At 42.2% G+C, this 21,385-nt stretch overlaps 1 protein-coding gene across 4 annotated transcripts in view; it reads right to left on the minus strand.

The window, feature by feature from the left end:
• The window catches only part of DOK5 (docking protein 5), a 179,552-nt gene extending 165,450 nt beyond the window's left edge, over positions 1–14,102 (minus strand). For 2 of the 4 annotated variants that reach the window (XM_055265845.2, XM_055265847.2), the window contains exon 1: positions 13,681–14,102. In XM_055265845.2, the coding sequence (XP_055121820.1) occupies positions 13,681–13,746 (66 nt within the window). In that variant the 5' untranslated portion in view covers positions 13,747–14,102. Of the gene's footprint in view, positions 1–13,203; positions 13,223–13,507; positions 13,599–13,680 lie in introns of those variants that run through there. The other 2 variants (XM_055265846.2, XM_063634239.1) reach the window with 2 other exon arrangements.
• Positions 14,103–21,385: the final 7,283 nt, after the last annotated feature.

Below are 21,385 nucleotides of genomic sequence, written 5' to 3' on the forward strand. Positions count from 1 at the left end.
CACTTCTAAGAATTTATTCACCTCCAGGCTCTCCACTGGGTGTGACGAGGGGCGGTCTATAGCACTGTTCGTAACAGAGGGAAAAAAATGGATTTACCCCAATGTTCCATGAAAGAGATAGATGTTGGATTCGAACCCAGGCTCTGACATGTAAGGCTGTGTGAGTTGGCCAAAAACTTAACCTCTTAGTATCTCAGTTTCATAATTTGTAAAATGGGCATAAAATAACATCTACTTTATGCACATATTTAACAAATAAAAGGAAGGAAGGAAGAATAAATAATCAAATAAAATATATAAGATATATCCATACAGGGGAATCCTATCAAATTATTCAAAACTATGATATACCACTAAATAAGAAATCCATGGCTCAGAAGACTATATAAGTATAAATTGAATGCAAATGCACATACAGACACACACATGCACACACACCCACACACACACACAAAACTACTTATATATAGACTATTCTGGAAGAAACTATTCACAGTGGTTGCTTCTGAAAAAAGGAACTAGATGATTCTAGGAAATGAAGATGAAAGGAAACTCTACTCTTCAGTATATAAACTTTGTATCCTTGAATTTTGTACCAAGGGTATGTATTACCTACTCCAAAAGAAATCAAATAAAATTTAATTTTAATGGAGTAAATCCAAACCTTTGATATTAACTGCTGTATTTCCTGATGATGAATTTGCAGATTATATATAAACAACTACGAGAAATTCTAAAATGTTCTACTGTTCAGAAGCGAATCTACTGCAAAATGAGATGGGATATAGGCACAGCTTTCTATTTGTCTTCTTACATCTGAATATACCATTCCATTCTTCTCACAGGAAGTAAAACCATTCATCCATTCAATCAACAAATACTGAGAATTTACTAAGGACTATGACCTTAGTAACAAGGTGATACTTGAAACCTTGTTACAAGTGAACAAGATAGCCAAAGTCCCTGGCCTCAGAGAACTTACTCTAAGATATAAACAATTTGTAAAATGGGCACAAAATAACACCTACTTCATGCACATATTTAATAATGGAAGGAAGGGAAGGGAACGGAAGGGAAGGGAAGGGGAGGGGAGGGGAGGGGAGGGGAGGGGAAGGGAAGGGAGGGGAGTGGAGGGGAGGGGAGGGGGAGGGAAAGAGGGAGGGAGGGAGGAAAAGTACATAAGCAAATAATATATGGAAGGGAGGGAGGGAGGGAGGGAGGGAAGGAAGGAAGGAAGGAAGGAAGGAAGGAAGGAAGGAAGGAAGGAAGGAAAAATACATAAGCAAATAATATATGTAAGATAAAACTTATGTCTCTTAGAGTAAGTTCTATGAGGTCAGGGACTTTGGCTATCTTGTTCATTCCCTCTCTTACAGAAGACAAACAAACAAGAAAAAAAATGTAGATATAAACAGAGAAACAGAAAGAAGAGAAATAAATGGCACAAAATAAAAAAATTGTTAAGTTTTAGACATGGATTTAAATGAGGTGATGTTCTAGAAGGATGTGAGGAGTCAACTTTAAATGTTGTAGTCAAGGCAAGTCATTCTGAGGCAGGAATATGGATGCCAAGAGACAGCCAGCCAGGAGAAAATCAGACATAAGAGCATCCAGTTAATGGAGAAGACGGATTCAAACCAGTGAAGACTTCTCCAAGAGGACAAACTCTCTGGGAAAGGTTCCTATCCAATCTCACTTTACACCACACTGAATTGATGGATGCTGAAGACTAGACTAGGTTCGTGATAACTTCCAGATTTGAGGCCACTGCTGGTGGAATGGAACCCAGACTCAAAAAGTGGCTCTTTCACAGATTAGCCAAAATTTCTGCACTTTGGTGGACAGAAACCTGGAAACCGAGAAATTAGTATAAAGAGTCAGTTTTGCTAGGGGACTCAAAGAAGTATGATTTCTTAAAAGTTTGGAAAATAAATTTCTTTTATTGAATGAATGTATGGTGTTAAGATAATAAAATGAATTCTAAGAGTTGAATTGCTCTTCTAAACATGGAAACTTGTATTAAATGAAAGCACTGAACTCAATACCAGTGTTTTCACAAATTTGAGTTAGTCCATTCATGAGACTTGCTAGTTTCTCCTTCTATTAATCACAGCAGTATCCATTGTACATCTGAATGAAGGGAAGAAAAAATAAGGGCTTGGACAAAACCAAAATAAGGTTGTACAGTTTTGGGGGGGTGAGAAGTGACATATACATGGTGATACCAGAGGAAAGTTTTGTAAGAGGATGGTATTGGGTACATGGGAGTTTTTCCCTAAGCACCTAATTTTTAAGTTATTTATATAAAATGATGACATTTGGCAGCTATAAGTAAAGAAACTTTAGAAAACCTATTTTAAAAAATAAGTACACTGGTCTGCAGTTTCCCACACTTCACTCCTGCACCCTTTGGATTTGCACTGCATCTGTGTACCGCCACCTACCTCCAAAATTTTTGCCACTGCATGGTCATATAATACCTGCACTGTAAGTTAACATTAATTAAGTTACTTTGCTTTTTTAAATAAATAAGCTTTATCTAAAGAGGAAGCACACATTCTTATCTGAAATTGGAAACCAGTATCACTTGAAAGAAAATGTAAAATTTAACATAATATAAAGTTAATTAATGCAATGAAACATGACGCTGTCAGCCTGAACACTCTGCACCTAAGTCAGGATGGTCCTCTCTAGGAAAAGCCCTAGTAGTCACCAACTCTTCGAGTTATGTTGGACAATAAATAATACTTTTTCTCATTTTATGATTGAATGTTGTTTACTACCCTAAAATTATCTCTCCAGATATATAAATCTCACATTTAGACAAAGCTGTTAGAGTTAATAGGCAAAAATACTGTAGCCAGTCTTATAATCGAAGGTCTGCCATTTTGGCTAATATATTCAAGTCTTTATGTTCTAAGATAGGATTTCACTGGAGGCTCCTAAATAAACCCAATATTACAAAAATATATCACAGAAGTCAACAGCAAGAGGAAGATAGAATGCAACCTTATTTTTTTATTATCAAAAACATGACTCTTCCGCTGGAATATGAGTGAATTAATTTCCACCAGGCCATGGTTCTTACAGACAATAAACTAAAAATATCATTCAACCTCTTACCAATAAAAAATAAAAATCAATAGTATGACTCACTGAGTTTCTACTGTGAGTCAGGCACAGGATTAAGAGCCTGGTATATTCATCTTTCGTATATTATCCTCATTTTTCATGTATAAGTAAGGTAAAGATCAGAAAGAATAAGCAATTTTCCCTAAGGCCACAGAGCCAATAAGTGGCCAAGCTGAGACCAAACTAAAGTGTGAGTCTCAAACTTACGCTATTTCCACCACAAAAATAAACTAATGCACCAATTAAATCATGTGTCTGTGTGTGTAATGAGAGAGTATCCCAGAAAGATTTCTAGTAGTTATAGACATTATTTTAAAGTTTATATTAAAAGGCAAAGGAACTAGAATAGCTAAAACAATTTTGAAAAAGAATAAACTGAGAGGGATCAGTGTGCCCTATTTCAAGACTTATTGTATAGTTACAAATACAGACATATGTAGACATGTCACTGTACATATATAAGGCATATAGAACAATGGAACAGAATAGAGGACCCAGGCAAAGACACACATGAAAATGCTCAATGAAAAAAAGACAACCTTTTCAAAAAGGTGCTGGAGTAACTGTACATCCACAGGCATAATCTTGACCTGAAATGCACACCTTATACAAAAATTACTCAAAATGGATGATGGACTGAAATATAAAACGTAAAACTATAAAACTTACAAAAAAATTGAAACATCTTCAGGACGTTAGGCTGGCAAGACAAGACTGAGAGAAGATACCTGCAAACTACGTATCTAAAAGGGATTGATGTCTAGAACATATGAAGAACTTTCAAAATTCAACCGTTAAAAAATAAGCGATCCAGGCATTTTACTGAAATGGATGACAAACAGGAACATGAAAAGATGCTCAACATTGCTACACTTTACAAAAATGCAAATTAAAACCACAATAAGATACCATGACACACCTAGAAGAATGGCTAAGATAAACACAGTGATGACACCAAATGCTGGCAAAGATGCAGAAAAACTGATTCACTCACACGTTGCTGATGCGAATGTAAAACGGTACAACTCCTGTGAGAACACGGTTCAGCAGTTTCTTTAAAAACTAGACACAACTACTCTACAACCCGGCAGTTACACTCCTGGACATTTGCCTAAAAGCATGAAAACTTATGTTCACATGCAAACCTCTACACAAATGCTTATTTGAGTATATCAGCTTTATTCATGATAGCCAAAAACCAGAAACAACCCATGTCCTTCAAAGGTGAGTGTCTAAACAAACTACAGTACCTATGGTACATACACACCATGGAACAATACTCAGCAAGAAAAAAGAACAAACTTATACACAAAACAACCTGAACGAATCTCAGGGGATTATACTGAGTTTTAAAAAAGCCAATCCCCAAACGTTACATACTGTATGGTTCTTTTACATTACATTCTTTTTTTTTTTTTTTTTTTTTGAGACGGAGTCTCACTCTTTTCACCCAGGCTGGAGTGCAATGGCACGATCTCAGCTCACTGCAACCTCCGCCGCTCACTGCAACCTCCGCCATCCGGGTTCAAGTGATTCTCCTACCTCAGCCTCCTGAGTAGCTCTCCAACACGCCCAACTAATTTTTGTATTTTTAGTAGAGACAGGGTTTCACCATGTTGATCAGGCTTGTCACCAACTCCCGACCTTGTGATCTGCCCGCCTCGGCCTCCCAAAGTGCTGGGATTACAGGCGTGAGCCACCACACCAGCCTACATAATATTCTTTTTAAAAAATTCTGAGACAGAGTCTCACCTTGCTCTATCGTTCAGGCTGAAGTATAGTAGTATGATCACGGTTCACTGCAGCCTCAGCCTCCCAGGCTCAAGTAATCCTCCCACTTCAACTTCTCAAATAACCAGCACTACAGGCGTGTACCACCACACCTGGCTAATTTGCTGTTTTTAGTTTTTGTAGAGACAGTCTCACTATGTTTCCTGAGACTAGTCTCAAACTTCTGGGCTCAAATGGCCCTTCTGCCTTGGCCTCCCAAAGTCCTGGGATGACAGGAACGAGCCACCAAGCCTGGACTCCATTTACATAATATTCTTGAAATGACAAAATGACAAAAGGAAAACAGATTAGTGGTTGTCAGGGGATTAGGGATATGGAGGACAGGGGCAGGAGAGGCAGCTATATAAGGATACTGTGAAGGATCCTCCAGGGGATGAAATGTTCTATATCTTAATTGTATCATTCTCAATATATTGGTTGTTATGTTGTCCTACAAATTTGAAAGATGTTACCATTGGGGGGAAAGTGGGTAAAGGGCATGGAATATCTCTCCATATTATTTCTTACAACTACATATGAACATAACAAATATCTAAAAATAAAACTTCAATTAAAATAATGAAATATTGATCTTAACCTTTCTTTTTTGAGATGAAGTATCACTCTTGTTCCCCAGGCTGGAGTGCAGTGGTGCAATCTCGGCTCAATGCAACCTCCACCTCCTGGGTTCAAGGGATTCTCCTGCCTCGGCCCCCTGAGTAGCTGGGATTACAGGCATCTGCCACCATGCCCAGCTAATTTTTGTATTTTTAGTAGAGACAGGGTTTCACCATGTTGGCCAGGCTGGTCTAGAACTCCTGACTTCAGGTGATCCACCTGCCTCGGCCTCCCAAAGTGCTGAGATTACAGACGTGAGCCAGCGTGCCCAACCTGATCTTAATCTTTAAGAAGTCATAGCAGGTGGAAAGTGGGAGAGGCTGGGCCAGGGAGGAACAGACTTCTGTAAGAATCTCATACAAGCTGCAAAGCATTGTCTCAGAAAAGTCACCTGCATCCTCTCACTGGAGCCTAGTTAACAACTCGGCTTAAGAACACAAGACACACAGTTAACAATTTTGTTCTCTGGGATCCAGGGCATAAACAGGGTGAGAACACTAGTGAAATAAAGGCAGCCCCCACAACTGCTCTGCAAAAATCAGCTTCCAAATACTTATCCAAAATGTAGCCATCTGCATTCTAGAAAGAAGCTATTTTAATTTAAACATTCACATATATCATGTGGCATTTCTAAACTCACAATTTTATTTTGAATTTCACAGGAACGGGGGGCTCGCACCATAGTCTCTTCAAGGCTTAGAATCTCCAAAGGTTTAATTTCCACCCCACTAGGATCAAATTCCTAGAGTAAGAGAAAAGTCAAATTTGCCCTTCCTCATTTCACAAAAATAGAATAGAAAAATATCCGCAGGCAAGTTTTCACTTCAATATTTGACCTGTTACTCAGATTAATTCCTCTTTAACTATAGTGAATACATTAATCTCTTGTTAATAATACAAATCCAAAATTAAATCGTCAACTCCTTGAGGATGGTGATTGCATCTGCCTTATTTAAGGTGGTTAACACTAATAGGTACTCGAGAAATATTTGAGGAATGATAAAATAAATGAAAGAAAATATATTCCAATGAAAACTAAGTTCTTAAAATACCAAATGATTCCCCACAAAAATTACAAAGCTGCTTTAAAAATAAGTATTTCTAGTCTTCTAATAAATATGATTTCAAAAATGCATTGGCAGATGTGGGGACAATCATATCACTAATTTGGTTTATGTCTATATACAAAGTCACTAAATTGGCCACTCTTTGCCTAAATCAGTTTTGGGGATGATGATGTAAAGGCTGACTTTATGCACAATTAATCACCTCATCCACATGGACAATCAGATGAAGATGACTGAAATACCAGCTGGAAAGCCCTTCTGACATGGCAACCTTGTCAATGAAGCTGATTCAAATTGAGCCAAAATAATTGAGTCATCCTGACTGATGCATGTATATATACGCAGTCTATCTGGCCATAAATTTCCCTACTGGCAAAGTTATCCCAAAGCCTCTTGTTCTTAAGGAGTAACTAAACTTCACATATCTTACTGAATAGTTGCATGAGTTTGTAGGTGCATATATGTGCATGTGCATACATATACTTAAATAACAATAGCATATGATGAGGCCCAGCGCGGTGGCTCCCGCCTGTAATCCCAGCACTTTGGGAGGCTGAGATGGGTGGATCACCAGATGTCATGAATACAAAGCCAGCCTGGCCAACATGGTGAAACCCTGTCTCTACTAAAAATACCAAAATTAGCCGGCTGTGGTGACACATGCCTGTAGTCCCAGCTACTCAGGAGGCTGAGGCAGGAGAATTGATTGAACCCGGGAGATGGAGGCTGCAGTGAGCCGAGATCGCACCAGGGCACTCCAGCCTGGGCAGCAGAGCGAGACTCCATCTCAAAAGCAAAAAAAAAAAGGAGTATATGAGTTCATTCTATTTGTATAATTTTCATATTATGACCATGACTTTGTCATGGTACCATAAAAAATGTCTGGATCCCTAAACATCTAAATCTAAAGACCTCAAATGAAACATGAAAGCGTTTGTGGCATACCAGGTCAGGTGAAACTAGAAAATGAAAGAATTAGAAAATGTTTATTTTTAAAACCTGGACATGAGCTGACCAATTTTTAAAATTTCTTCTCTGCCACAAAAGAAAACAGTCCCGGAGTTAACAAAAATACCTCCCAGTCCAGTGAATTCACTCGAATTGAAGTTACATGAAGAGGCATTTCTCCTTATTTTATATCTCTACCACTTGCGTAGAATCATAAAAAATCTTATAAAGGCGAAATCTTATAAATTCCTTCTGTATCAACCATCAATGCCAAGCAACATTTGGTACTTGGACTAAGTTTGTTTTCCTAACTAAAAATCAAGTTGTTTGAGGATAAGAACAATTGCAGTAGAAACAGCGAAATAATAAGCAGTTAAGTGTCATTGCCTCTAACCACACTGGAAATAGGAGTGAGAGCCCTAATAAACATTAACTGGGTTTTTACTGTGTCAAGCATTGTGTTAAGCTCTTTATGATCGTCATCTATTAGGTGAGTAGTAAGAGTCTCCATATTTTTACAGAAGATGGAGGCTTATAAATATTAAATAACTCACCAGAAGTCACATAACCAGCCAGTGAGTTGGGATTTTAACACAGTCACATGTCAGAGCCTGTGCTCGTAAGCCACAACACAGTGATGGGGTCGTTAATTTATTCCACAAATCTTCATCAAATGCCCACTCTGTGCTGGGCGCTGAACTAAGCACTGGGGGGCAGCTATGATTAAAGAAGAGAGAAACAAGTCCCAGCCCTCACGGAGGCTCACATGTCCTCGGCAGTACATACGCAACACAAAAATAAATGAGGAGGGGATAATAAGTCTAGGGAGAAAAAGGGGCAGCGAAAGAAGGAAAGGAGAGGGAGGAGAAATAAAATGGAGTGGTCTGAGGCCGGGCGCAGGGGCTCACACCTGTAATCCCAGCACTTTTAGGAGGCTAAGGCTTGTGGATCTCGAGGTCAGGAGTTCAAGACCAGCCTGGCCAACATGGTGAAACCCCGTCTCTACTAAAAATTTAAAAATTAGCTGGGTATGGTGGTGCATGCCTGTAATCCCAGCTACTTAGGAGGCTGAGACAGAAGAATTGCTTGAACCCAGGAGGCGGAGGCTGCAGTGAACCGAGATCACGCCACTACACTCCAGCCGGGACAACAGAGCAGGACTCTGCCAAAAAAAAAAAAGATGATAGATAGATAGATAGATAGATAGATAGATAGATAGATAGATAGATAGAGGCCTTAAAAGCCTCACTGAGAAGGTAGGAGCTGAGAAAAGGCTGAAGGAGGTGAGAGAACAAGCCAGGAGGAGGTAACTAGGGAAACAGCATTCCAAGCAGAGAAAACAGTAAAAGAAAGGGTTCTGGGGCAGCATAGGGCCTCATGGCCCATTGTAAGACTTCTCTGCGGTATATGGAAGGTCACCAATGGTTTTGTTACCAGACAGGGGTCCTCATCCAGACCCCGAGAGAGGGTTCTTGGATCTCTCACAGCAAAGATTTCAGGGCAAGTCGGTAAAGTGAAAGCAAGTTTATTAGGAAAGTAAAGGAACAAAGAATGGCTACTCCATAGACGGAGCAGCCCGGAGGGCTGCTGGTTGCCCATTTTTATGGTTATTTCTTGATGATATGCTAAACAAGGGGTGGATTATTCATGCGTCTCCTTTTCAGACCATATAGGGTAACTTCCTGACGTTGCCATGGCATTTGTAAACTGTCATAGCACTGGTTGGGGGTATTGCCATGTAGCAGTGAGGAAAACCAGAGGTCACTCTCATGGCCATCTTGGTTTTGGTGGGTTTTGGCCAGCTTCTTTACTCCAACCTGTTTTATCAGCAAGGTCTTTATGACCTGTATCTTGCGCCGACCTCCTGTCTCATCCTGTGACTTAGAATGCCTTAACCGTCTGGGAATGCAGCCCAGGTTTCAGTCTTGTTTTACCCAGCTCCTATCCAAGATGGCGTTGCTCTGGTTCACACGCCTCTGACAGCTTCAGCAGCCAGGTGACATGACCTTTCTTACATTTCCAAAGGAACACTTTGCTGTATTGAGAAGGCACTGGCGGGAGCAAGAGTGTAAGCAGGAAGTCAAATTAGAAGACTGTTGCAATGTTACAGGGAGGAGATGAGGAGGGTTTGGAGCAGGGTGATAGCAGTGGATAGCATGAGGAGACAGCCGGATTCTAGATATATTTCAAAGATACAGCCCACAAGATCTCCTGATGGATTGCCCGTAGGGGTGGGAGATGAGGGGAGAAGAGTGAAATAACACCAAGGTTCAGTTGTGATTTTTACCTTCGTAACCAAAATGCTGGGACCTCTAGTGGCTAAGATGGAGGGGACTCTAGAAGCAGCAGGTCTGTGAGTCATCCAAGTGGAGATGTGGGGCAGACAGGAGAATTTACATGAGTGGAGGTCAGAAAAGAGGTCCAAGCTGCTAAGCCCTTGGTAGACAAGAGCACAGAAATGTCACTTAAAGGCAAGTAGCTGAGGGATTGTGCGTAGATAAATAGACCCGAGTTTCCGTTCTGAAACTTGGATGTGGGCAAGCCATGACAATGATTGATTGGAAGATCATCTTCATTGCAAGGAAAGAAACGAAGTGAGAATTGTTATGTGATGCCATCTAAGTCACACATTCAGCAGGTTAATGTTGTACAAATTGCCTGATTTTCCTCTCCCCTAAAAAGAAATTTTTAGTCCATTTAGTGGATTAGTCAAATAATTATAGACAGCTGCTCCCCTCCTTCCCCCAGCCCCCCCCCCAAATAGTAACATCAACATTCCTGAACAAATTCAGTACCCAGGGCACAGCTGGAGACCTCCAGGAACCAATGGGGATTAAGCTGGGGAATACAGATGTGAAGATACTGAAACTTTTGAGTTAAATGAATTATATTTCATTAAGCTTTTTGATGTCTAAAGAAGAGAATAAATCTATACATATTTGATTGCTTAATCATTTAAACTCTTTAGGATTTCAAATGAAGGTGACCACTTATCTGTGACCCATTTGAATGGGAATGTTTTTAGAATGTTTCCTGTCCTGTTAAAAAATCACATACATAAATATATATGTATATTATATATTATACAATATGTATATATGTTGTATGTATATATTTATTCCTATGTATAAAAATACACACACATACACATATATGTATATAATTTGTAAAAGTTTATTCCATTGAAAAAATCTGGAGCTGCATAAATATTTATGCCTTTGTACACTTCTACATAGAAAGAGAAGAAAATAGATAATTCCTATATCCATCTACCAATCCTAACTCATCTTTGATTAAAGAAAATGATACAAGCAGAATCAATGTTCTAGACTTTCATCGCATTTTCACAAATATCTTATTTAATGCTCCCAAGAACATCATTAAATAGTATTCATTGTACAGACTAGAAAACTGAGGCCAAGAAAGGTCAAAGGTCAACAAGCAATAGAAGCAGAATGCGCTCCCTTCTCCTCTTTCTCCAAATCTGAAGAAGCATTTATTCCTTGGCACAAGGAACAGCTGCTTACCATGAAATGTTTTTGTATTTAATTATAAACCCTCCCAAACATGGTCTGGATTCCATTAATAAAAATACTGTTGTACTAGTTCCTGAAGTTTATAAATGGCAAGACCATCCATGCACTATATAGTTCAGCACATATTTCAACACGAACTTACCAAGTGCCTACTCTGTGCTAGACAAAATAAATGCCCTACCTGTCTTTGAAACTTGCACATATTCCTAGAATATACATGTCGCATGCTGTTCTAGGCTATATGTAGCCTAGATTAACACCACTAACACTCCTTACTGTGGACACAGGGTCCCCATGCCAATTCCGCACAGCACCCCTCATCAATATTTGCAGCCTCCGCTAAAACTTTGGTTTGCACTGCGTTCTGGCAACTATGTAATCAGCCTCTTTTGTAAATTATACCATAAGAATATTTTTAAAATTAACTGGTGAGAAAACCAATGCTAACAAATAAGACCAGATTTATTTGATCATATTTTTGACCTTTTCTCTCCATGAGCAATAACCATAATTCAATAGATACTCTGAAGTCTGTGAACACAGACCAAAAGAATAAATCTTGAGAAAGTATACTGCTCACTAGCATCCAAAATGCTGTAAAATATAAAACAAATACAAATAAACTGTATTTCTGTTCCTTCTGCTTCAAATATCTGTCCATAAATGTTGGCACACACATAGGGCTATGTTGTGTCAATTGTAATAATTTAGAAAAAATAATCTCAGTTACCACAAACAAGAAAGTGATGGTAATCAGTCTTTCAAATAAATTACCATGTGTCACAATTTGGCATAAACTCTGATCCTTATGAATAATTCATATTTTGTGCATTAATAATGCATGTCCTCTTCCCATTGGAATGCTCCCTAACACAGAATGGATGTCTCATACCAATTCCTTCCATTGACATGATGGAGTAAAGCTAAATTAGAATGCTGGGTTTGTTTTGTTTTTTTTTTTTTTAACTTACTCCCCTTAAAATGGTAACACTTGGCCAGCCTATAAGCATACCAAAAATAGAAAGTTCCCATTATTGTTTCCCCTTACATGGGAGTCACTCAGTAAAGTACCCCCAACAATGGGTGCTCTTGCAGATGAGAATATTTGCATAGCAGAAAAGAAAACCAAGGAAACTTTGGCAGAGCTGATGGAAATGGTGAGTTCTGTTACATTTCTCCCTAATTACATATGTATATATTCACAATAACACAGGACATAATTGCTAAAACATGGTCACCAGCAGGAGAAAAAAAAAGAAAAGAAAAGAAAAAGAAAAAGACCAAAACGAATTAGGCAAGAGTTTTATAATAATTGCGGATGTTCCTCCCCACAGGGCTTCCCTCCCTAGCTGAGTTTACTACTGTGAAATTTTTTTTCAGTTTTCAGTAAAAGTATCTGGCACATTAAAACAGTCCAAAGACCAAGTAAGAGAAAGATGCCAAATGGCACATATTTGTAGAGAAAGCTATTCAATTTATCACTCATTATCAATAGCGGCATTCCACACCATTACTGACATTATAATTATTTCAGGCATTACACCAAAGGATATTTTCTCTCCCCCCCACCCCGCCTCCCCACCCCCACTTTTCACCGCCTATGTCCAAACGCACAGGATCAACTAAAACAGCGGCAACGCTTGATAGGAGGCAAAGAGAAATGAGGGACCTAGTTTGAAATTTTTAGGAAATAAAAAAATCATTCCAGTATCTTCCCTCTCCCTCAAGAATTCTTTCACCATCATTCAGGCCCAAGGAGAGGAAGGGTGGGTTCTCTCTTGAAGCCTCCTCCAGCGAAGAGCCAAGAGAGAAAGGGGCGAAAGAGAGGGAGTTTTAAGGAAGGAGCTAGCCTGTGTCAACATCCGTCCCAAGTGCCCTAAGATTCATTCATTCTTTCTTTCAGGACATATGTAGGGAGCACTTGCGCTATGCCAGGTATTAGGTTCCACGTAAATAACCCTCCCGTGGACCTCCAGGGTGTATTCCAGCAACAGAAATCCACCACCCCAGCTTCGAACCAGGGAAAATCCAGATTCAAGTATCTACCCAAGTTGGCCCCGGCCAGAGGCCAGCCCGCACCGCCCTCGACACGACACCTGGGACAGAGGTCGGGGAGTCCAAAGACACCTTACGCTTGGCAGAAATCTCTCCCTGGGGTCAGAGGGTTCGTGACCTCGTTCACACCGAGTATGCGTGTCCTCTTTCTCAACCAGCCGATCCATCCCCCGGAAAAGTTAAGTTGGCGGCGAGTGGGAAAAGAGGGGAACCAGGGGCATCCGGCAGGCACCCCCGCCCGGGTTTCTCAGCTCCAACTTCCATGGCTACCGAGAAATATTTATTTCGAGTAGATGGGCTCCAGTGGCTACTGAAGCCCAACACGCGGCCACCATTAGAAAGCCAAGTCATCCAAGAGATAAAGATAGATCCATTACATACCTAGACGCTGGCCTTACAGTGACAGCCCCGGAGACGCGGGTTTCGGCTGAGAAAGCCACCGCGCAATTCTCCGGCGCGCGGCCGGAGACTCTCCGTCCACCCTCCAGGGATGCTGGCTCAGGAGAGAGACAATCGAACTGGCGAACAGCAACACGGAGAGGATCGATACTCACCCCGAGGCGTCTGCTCCGGATCCTCACGTACCCTTGCTTCACTATGTCATTAAAATTGGAAGCCATCCCAGACAGCCGGTGACCCCCCTTTACCCAAGAGCGCGCACCCGAAGTGGCTTTGGGGAGGGTGGAGGGCAGGGTCAAGACAGGCAGTCGGTGGGAGAAAGTTGGAGAGGAGAAGCTGCTTCGGCCACGCTGGGAGAGGCTTTAGAAGGCGCACATCACTTTCTCTGTCCCCCGCAACCCTGACAGTGGGCGGCCGGCTTGCAGCCACTTTCGGGGAGCGCAGAGCGCGGCGCGGGGAGGCGAGGCTGGAGCGCCGGCGTCAGCTGACTCCGCGGCCGGCCTGCCAGGAGGAGGAGCGGCGCGGCGGCTGAGGGATCCAGCCCTGCCTCCTCCCGGCCGAGAAGGAGGAGAAGGAGGAGGAGGGAGGAGGGAGGAGGAGGAGGAGGAGGAGGAGGAGGAGGAGGAGGAGGAGGAGGAGGAGGAGGAGGAGGAGGAGGAGGAGGAGGAGGAGGAGGAGGAGGAGGAGGAGGAGGAGGAGGAGGAAGGGGTGGGGGGCTAAGAGGAGGAGCCGCGCGAGTCCCAGCACCCGGCTGCGGCCACCCGCGAGCAGCCGCCCTGGAACGCGCTCCCCGCGCCTCCCACCCACCTTTCCCTCCCCGCTTCCCCTTCCGATCCCTCCCCTCCTGGCGGACCCGGAGCTTGCCCCCGCCGCCCCCGCACCTCGCCCACAGCCTACCGAGATAGCGCTCGCTCTCCTTGCTCCAATGACTTATTTTAGGAGGAGAGGAAATTTCACTTTTTTCCAGCCGCCGCCCACCCCGCCTTTCCCTTCAGCCCCTGCCCTTTCCCCGAGAAGGGCCGATTTTGCGTGCGTGTCTAGGGGGATGGTGTTGCCGCGGCTCGCCTTGACCTTGGCATCTGAGGAGAGGGATATTGTCACCGCCTAAGCTAAATGCTTCCTTGGGTTTCCTTGGTGTCAGGGACCTAGCCCTCGCTGGTATCATTTGCCACAGTTTCCCTGTTTGAGCCTGTCTTTCCCGCCGGAATGTGTTTCCCAGGGGCCTGAGACTTGGCCTCATCACTGTCTGTCCCCAAAGCCTGACCCCAGAGCAAGTGCTCAGTAAATCCTTGTGGTTACCAAGATGGCCACCTAGGTGCCAGGCACTCTCCAAGCCTTTTGCATGGATTCAGTCATTCAAACTCCCCTGCACTTTTTGAGGTAGGTGCCCTGTTATGTATACACCAGGCCCATATTTAAGCCTCCTTAGCCTGGCAATAGAGTTCTCATTGCCATTATGAGATACTGCCTATACGATAAGATGAAGAAGGGGACTGGATTTCACACTCACCTGTCCCTGACTGCATTACCTCTCTAAAGCATACTTGATTGACAATTGCTAACACACATTGAGCACCAGTGTGCTGGGCATTGTACTAATCTTGTCAAGGGAATAATGAATTAGGTACCAGCATCCACATTTTACAGACTGAAGCGCGGAAGAGTCAGACCCCTGGGACTTGCTAAGGACTCACAGCTGGCCACTATCAGAGCTAAGATTGAAGGGAGGTGTGTGTAGTGCCCAGCTCTGCTCCTAAACATTCTCCTATTCCTCTTCTGAAGAGCAGATCTCACAGAAAGAGAGGTTACTAGTTGATTTCCAAGGAAGATCTTTCTAAGCATTTGCACTATTCACAAAGGCAAAGATAATAATCAGAAATTAGACAAAAATTCTTACTCACTGGGAAGTGACCGAGCTAAAGCTAGGGGTCGCTGCTTAGAGCCATTGAGAAGAGGATTCAGTTACTAGTGGATTGTTTGACCTGATGACATCCACAGGTCTTTCAAATCTAAGACGATATGAATCTTCCCATTCTCACTGGGAACATTAGCTTTTAGTCACCTTGGCTAGATGAGTTTCAGTTAAAGAAGAGAATCCCCCAAGAATGTGTCATAGGAGAACCAAGACTAAATGGGGACAATCAAAAAGGAGATATTCGGGCAGGGAGAACTATTTTTGCTACATAGTAAACCATCTGTCTTCATGTTGCCATTCTATGGAAAATGATGTTTTAATTTTAAATCTCTCACCAAAAGAGATGAAATGGTAAAATCATTTGGAGAGCTCTTTCTGAAGGATTGGAACTTAAAAAAAAATGCTGCCCATGGTTGCTGTAAAATAGAGGTGTTCATGGAAGGCATTTATCTAACACATCATTTATAGACCAAATCCACAGTACTACAGAAACAAAAAATGAAGAAATTAAGGCATAAGGAGCTTGAAGTGAAGGGCCCACAATAACAGAAATAATTACTGACAAAAACTGAAGGCGAGAAATCCATCCCTTGATAGTTAATGCTGACTATAATCAACATCCATAAATAATTTAACTGGAACTGAGGAAACTAGAATCAAACCAGAAAATATCAAACTAGATGTGAAGGAACAAATGATTTCTTTTTTAAATTGCAAGACTGAATCTAATATATGGTTTTGTTTGTTTGGTGAAATCAAATTGACATACATGCAAAACATACAGACTGTGATATACTATTCGTAGGACATTTACACTTGTCCAAATTGTGCAACGCAAGTCCTGGTAGCAAGAGCAAAGAGACCGGGCACAGTGGCTCACGCCTGTAATCCCTGTAATTTTTTGGGAGGCAGATGTGGGCGGATCACCTGAGGTCGGGAGTTCAAGACCAGCCTGACCAACATGGAGAAACCCCATTTCTACTAAAAATACAAAATTAGCCATGTGTGGTAGCGCGTGCCTGTAATCCCAGCTACCCGGGAGGCTGAAGCAGGAGAATCACTTGAACCTGGGAGGTGGAGGTGAGCCAAGATCGCACCATTGCGCTTCAGCCTGGGCAACAAGATTGAAACTCCGTCTCAAAAAAAAAAAAATTAAAAAAAGAAAAAGAAATGGAAAAGAACCATTCACAGAGGTAGGCGATGTAAGGGGTGCTTACAGAGTTCTACAGTGTACAACTTGCCTGACCATATGCTGCCAAACAAACATACTATCACACGTGATTTAGTTTTACTGGAAATATCTGACAAAAAAAAATACTATTTCATTCTGTGTTTGAACTCAATTTTTGAACATTTAGAGCTTCTTATTTGTAGTATGCATTTCTGTTTGTTTCCTCAGCATCCAGACTTTGTTCTTCCCATAGTAGTCACCATTTTCACTTTGAGTGTACTTACCCCTGTTCCCAGCTCACGTGTGCAGCCCTGTCCATGGCCTTCATTTGGACAACTAGTGGTTGGTGATTGGTTCAGATATGGGCACATGACCTAAGGTGGCCAATTAATAATGAGTTGGGTTACTTTTACTGAATACTGGGAGGAAGACTCACACTCCAGCTGAAATGGAATCTGGATGGAAGAGGCCCAGGAGCTGCTGGCACACATGGTGAGACCCCAGGGGAGGGCTTATCGAAGAGTGAAGGCCACACTAAAGGAGCAGAACCAAGACATAAAGAGAAGCAAACCAGATCCCGACGACACTGTTAGAACCCCTCTTCCAGCACCCCAAGAAGTTAAATAGAGGTGAAGCTTTTGTAACAATTAGACCATAAAATATAATGATTTAAGATGGATAAAAGTTTATTTATTTTTCATGTAACAGTTTATACTGGGCAAGTAGGACACTTAGTCCTATAAGGCTCCTAGGGATCCAAGCTCGTGGTTCAACCCTGGCACCTCAGGACATGGTTTTTCATCCTTGAGTCTAGTCATTGTCTGATATGGTTTTTCTGTGTCCCTACCCAAATCTCACCTTGAATTATAATAATCCCCACATGTCAAGGGTGGGGCAAGGTGGAGACAATTGAATCGTGGCAGTGGTTTCCCCCATTCTGTTCTTGTGGTAGCAAGTAAGTTTCATGAGATCTGATGGTTTTATAAAGGCAGGAGTTCCCCTACACAAGCTCTCTTGCCTGCTGCCGTATAAGACATGACTTAGCTTCTCCTTTGTCTTCTGCCATGACTGTGAGGCCTCCCCAGCCATGTGGAACTGTGAGTCTATTAAACCTCTTTCCTTTATAAATTATCCAGTCTCAGGTATGTCTTTATTAGTAGTGTGAAAACAGAGCAACACCCTCTCATTTCCCAGGAAGTGGGAAGAAAACACGGAGGGAAAATAACCTTCTAATAAAAATATGATCCAGATGTGTCAAACATCTCTTTTTCTTGCATTGCGTGGACCAGTGTTTTGTCACATGGCCACACCTGGCTCCACAGGAAAATGGAGAATGAAGTTTTCATTTGGGCATGGTCTGTTACTGAAAGAACAAAATGAATCCATAATGGGCAGGTCCATTAGCACACTCTACCTCACCAGTGCCACTCCTAGACTATTTAATTGCACAAGCTCAAAAATTCCCATTTTCACTTAAACCAGCCCAAACTAAGATATTCTGTCACTTACCACTAAAGGAGTCTAGCCTAAGGCACCATGGCACTGTGACTTGAAGCCCAAAGAATCTCAACTAAATTGGGTACAGATACATGTGTAAGGCTCAGATGAATTGAGAAAATTCCAAAATTTTCTGTGGCATTTCCATAATGCTATGGACCGACAGAAGTGAAAGCAACTGCAGCCAACTGATCCACCTCTGTTGTTTGGGAATTGCTCCACCAGTCCCAACAATGAGTGATTCTCGTGGCATGAGTCCGAGTGCAGCCCCAGTCACTCTCACCATAGGCTGGACAGCTGATCAAGGCTGGGCATTCCGCGTGCCTCATCTGGGATTGTCACAGGGATGAGCATGTGACCTAGAAGAGCCAATCAAAGTCTTCCCTACAGTAAACAGATGAAAACATTAGGGCCCTACTCCTAACAGCTTTCAGCTAGCCCTGACCATCTTGCCTCCAAAATGAGAGACTGGCTGAGAATAAAGTGAAGAAAAAAGAACCAGAGGCAGATCTAGAGATACAACCATGCCTGAAGCTAGAACTACCTCTTGGACTTTCAAGTGGCATGAGCCATTTTATGTTCTGTTTTATTTATTTGAGCCCATCTTGTTTGGCTTGTAGAGAGCACACTCCCCAGGCCTGGGACTAGAGTAGTGGGGGTGAGGCACCTAGGACATAAAATGTAAGGAGGCACTTGCTGTCAGGGCTTTGTGAGTTCTGAGCCTTCATTGCCATGACCCTGAGAGTGAGTGCTTCCTTAAATCTTGCACTATAGGCACTTCACTTGCTTTATCCTAGTCAGGCCCTCATACTGCCCTTATTTTAAAAGTGTTGATTGGCAGGGCACGGTGGCTCACGCCTGTAATCCCAGCACTTTAGGAGGCCGAGGTGGGCGGATCATGAGGTCAGGAGATTGAGACCACTCTGGCTAACAGGGTGAAACTCCATCTCTATTAAAAATACAAAAAAATTAGCCAGGCGTGGTGGCAGGTGCCTGTAGTCCCAGCTACTTGGGAGGCTGAGGCAGGAGAATGGTGTGAACCCGGGAGGCAGAGCTTGCAGTGAGCAGAGATCACACCACTGCACTCCAGCCTGGGCGACAGAGCGAGACTCCATCTCAAAAAAAAAAAAAAAAGTGTTAATTAAAATTAAATGAACGTGAGTTTAAAAGACAATACACATAGTAGTACGCTTATGTGGTCATCTTGTTGATAGGATACAAAACTTATAATGCATTCAAATAGAACCTTCTAACCATAGCATTGCAGAGCCAGAAATTAATCCAACGGTCATCGTCTACCACATTCAAAGCAGAAATCCACTCCAGCTTAAACACATGGACAACTTTTGCCCTGCTCTCTGAATTTCATTCAGCCCATTATCATCCTTATCATTGTCATTATTCTTCTTTAGCTATTGAGGGCAAAAAATTATGTACAAAAATCCAGAGGCTTCTACACTTTTCTAGAGCAGGTAATGGGCTCCCGAGCTTCACCAAAGGAGGCTGTGTTTTCATCAAGTACCACAAAGCACCAAGGCTGAAGCTGGAATGGCACTTCTCCAATACCCTTACCAAAAATAACTCGAGCTTTGGCCCCGCTGCCTGCTGCTCTGCTCTCAGTGGGAGTGTCACAGAAACATATGCAGCCTTTCCTCTGGAAAGGTGAGACGGTGCTCATGAAATGACTTGGCTATCACCAACAAGGGAGGTTGTTTGTTCTACAGCCAGCTCTCCCCTCTTCCAGCTAAAGAAGAATGACTTGGAAGATGACATCAAATCGGGTAGGAGAGCTTGGGAACAGTTCTGCTTCAGTTCCTCATTGCTTCATTCCTTCCTTTCTGCATTCAACAAATACTTATTGAGTATCTGCTACGAGCAAAGGTCCACAATAAACTTTGGCACACACAAACATGCACACACACACAGACACACGGATAAAAAAGGTTCCAGTCCCTATGGAGCTTATGTCTCAGTAGGAGAGAGAACAAATAAACAAGTAAATAAACAATGTAAATAGCTATAGATGGTGGTGAAAAGGAGGCAGCAGTGTGCTTTGTAAGGAGTAAGAAAGAATTCTACTTCACATAACAGAGGGCCAGGGAAGACTTCTCTGAGGAGGTGATATATAAGTTAAGAGAGGAAAGATAAGAAGCAGCTATGGAAAAAGTGCATTCCAGCTAGAGAGAAGGGTGCTTGAAGGGTTCAGGCCAGCTTGCAGGAAAAAGCTTGGCGAGTTCAAGGGTCTGTGGGAAGGACAATATGGCTTAACTCAGAGAAGGAGGGAATGCTGGGAAATGTAGTCCTAGAACCAGGTAGGAAGGGGCAATGCAATTCTGGTCCTTGCAGGCCACAGCAAGCAGATGGAATTTTATTTAAAAGAATGAAATCGTGAAGTGGCATCTGATTTATGTTTTTTAAAATATTAGCCTGTCCGATGAATAGAAATGAATTAGAAGTGATTGGACTGGAAATGGTGAAATCATATAAAAACCTACATCTAAAAGTCATTACCCAAATATCTTTAGAAAAAGACAAATAGAACTGCTGATGAAAATGTGAATTTATATCCATTGATATAACTGTTTTGGAGCACAAGTAATATTTATTTTTAAAGAACTAAAAACTTTAATAATTGCCTATCCTTGGTCTTCAACAATACCATTTCCAGACATGTATCCAAAGGCACAAATATTTAGTTCTAAGAATGTCCACTGCAATGTTGCTTATGATAAACAAATGGGAAAGTTTTGTTTGTTGTAGGTTTCGCCTTGGAGTTGGTGCCCTATAGGTAGCAGGTGAATGAATAAAAATTTTGCTCTTTCTGTCATGGAGATTTTGTGAATCCATTAGAGAAGGTCCATCTGCAATTCTTTTTTTTTTTTTTCTTTTTGAGACGGAGTTTTGCTCTTGTTGCCCAGGCTGGAGTGCAATGCTGCAATCTGGGCTCACCACAACCTCTGCCTCCCAGATTCAAGTGATTCTCCTGCCTCAGCCTCCCAAATAGCTGGTATTACAGGCATGCGCCACCATGCCCAGCTAATTTTGTATTTTTAATAGAGACGGGGTTTCTCCATGTTGGTCAGGCTGGTCTTGAACTCCTGACCTCAGGTGGTCTGCCCACCTCAGCCTCCCAAAGTGCTGAGATTACAGGCGTGAGCCACCATGTCCGGCCCCATCTGCAATTCTTTTGTCAGTCTGGCTACCCTTTTACCTCCTCCACCTCCCAGATTCCAGTGCCCCAGATGGATGCTGAGTTCCATTTGCACTTCTGGGTGGT

This window comes from Symphalangus syndactylus, chromosome 24 (genome assembly GCF_028878055.3).
Source record: "Symphalangus syndactylus isolate Jambi chromosome 24, NHGRI_mSymSyn1-v2.1_pri, whole genome shotgun sequence".
NCBI classification, from domain to species: domain Eukaryota; kingdom Metazoa; phylum Chordata; class Mammalia; order Primates; family Hylobatidae; genus Symphalangus; species Symphalangus syndactylus.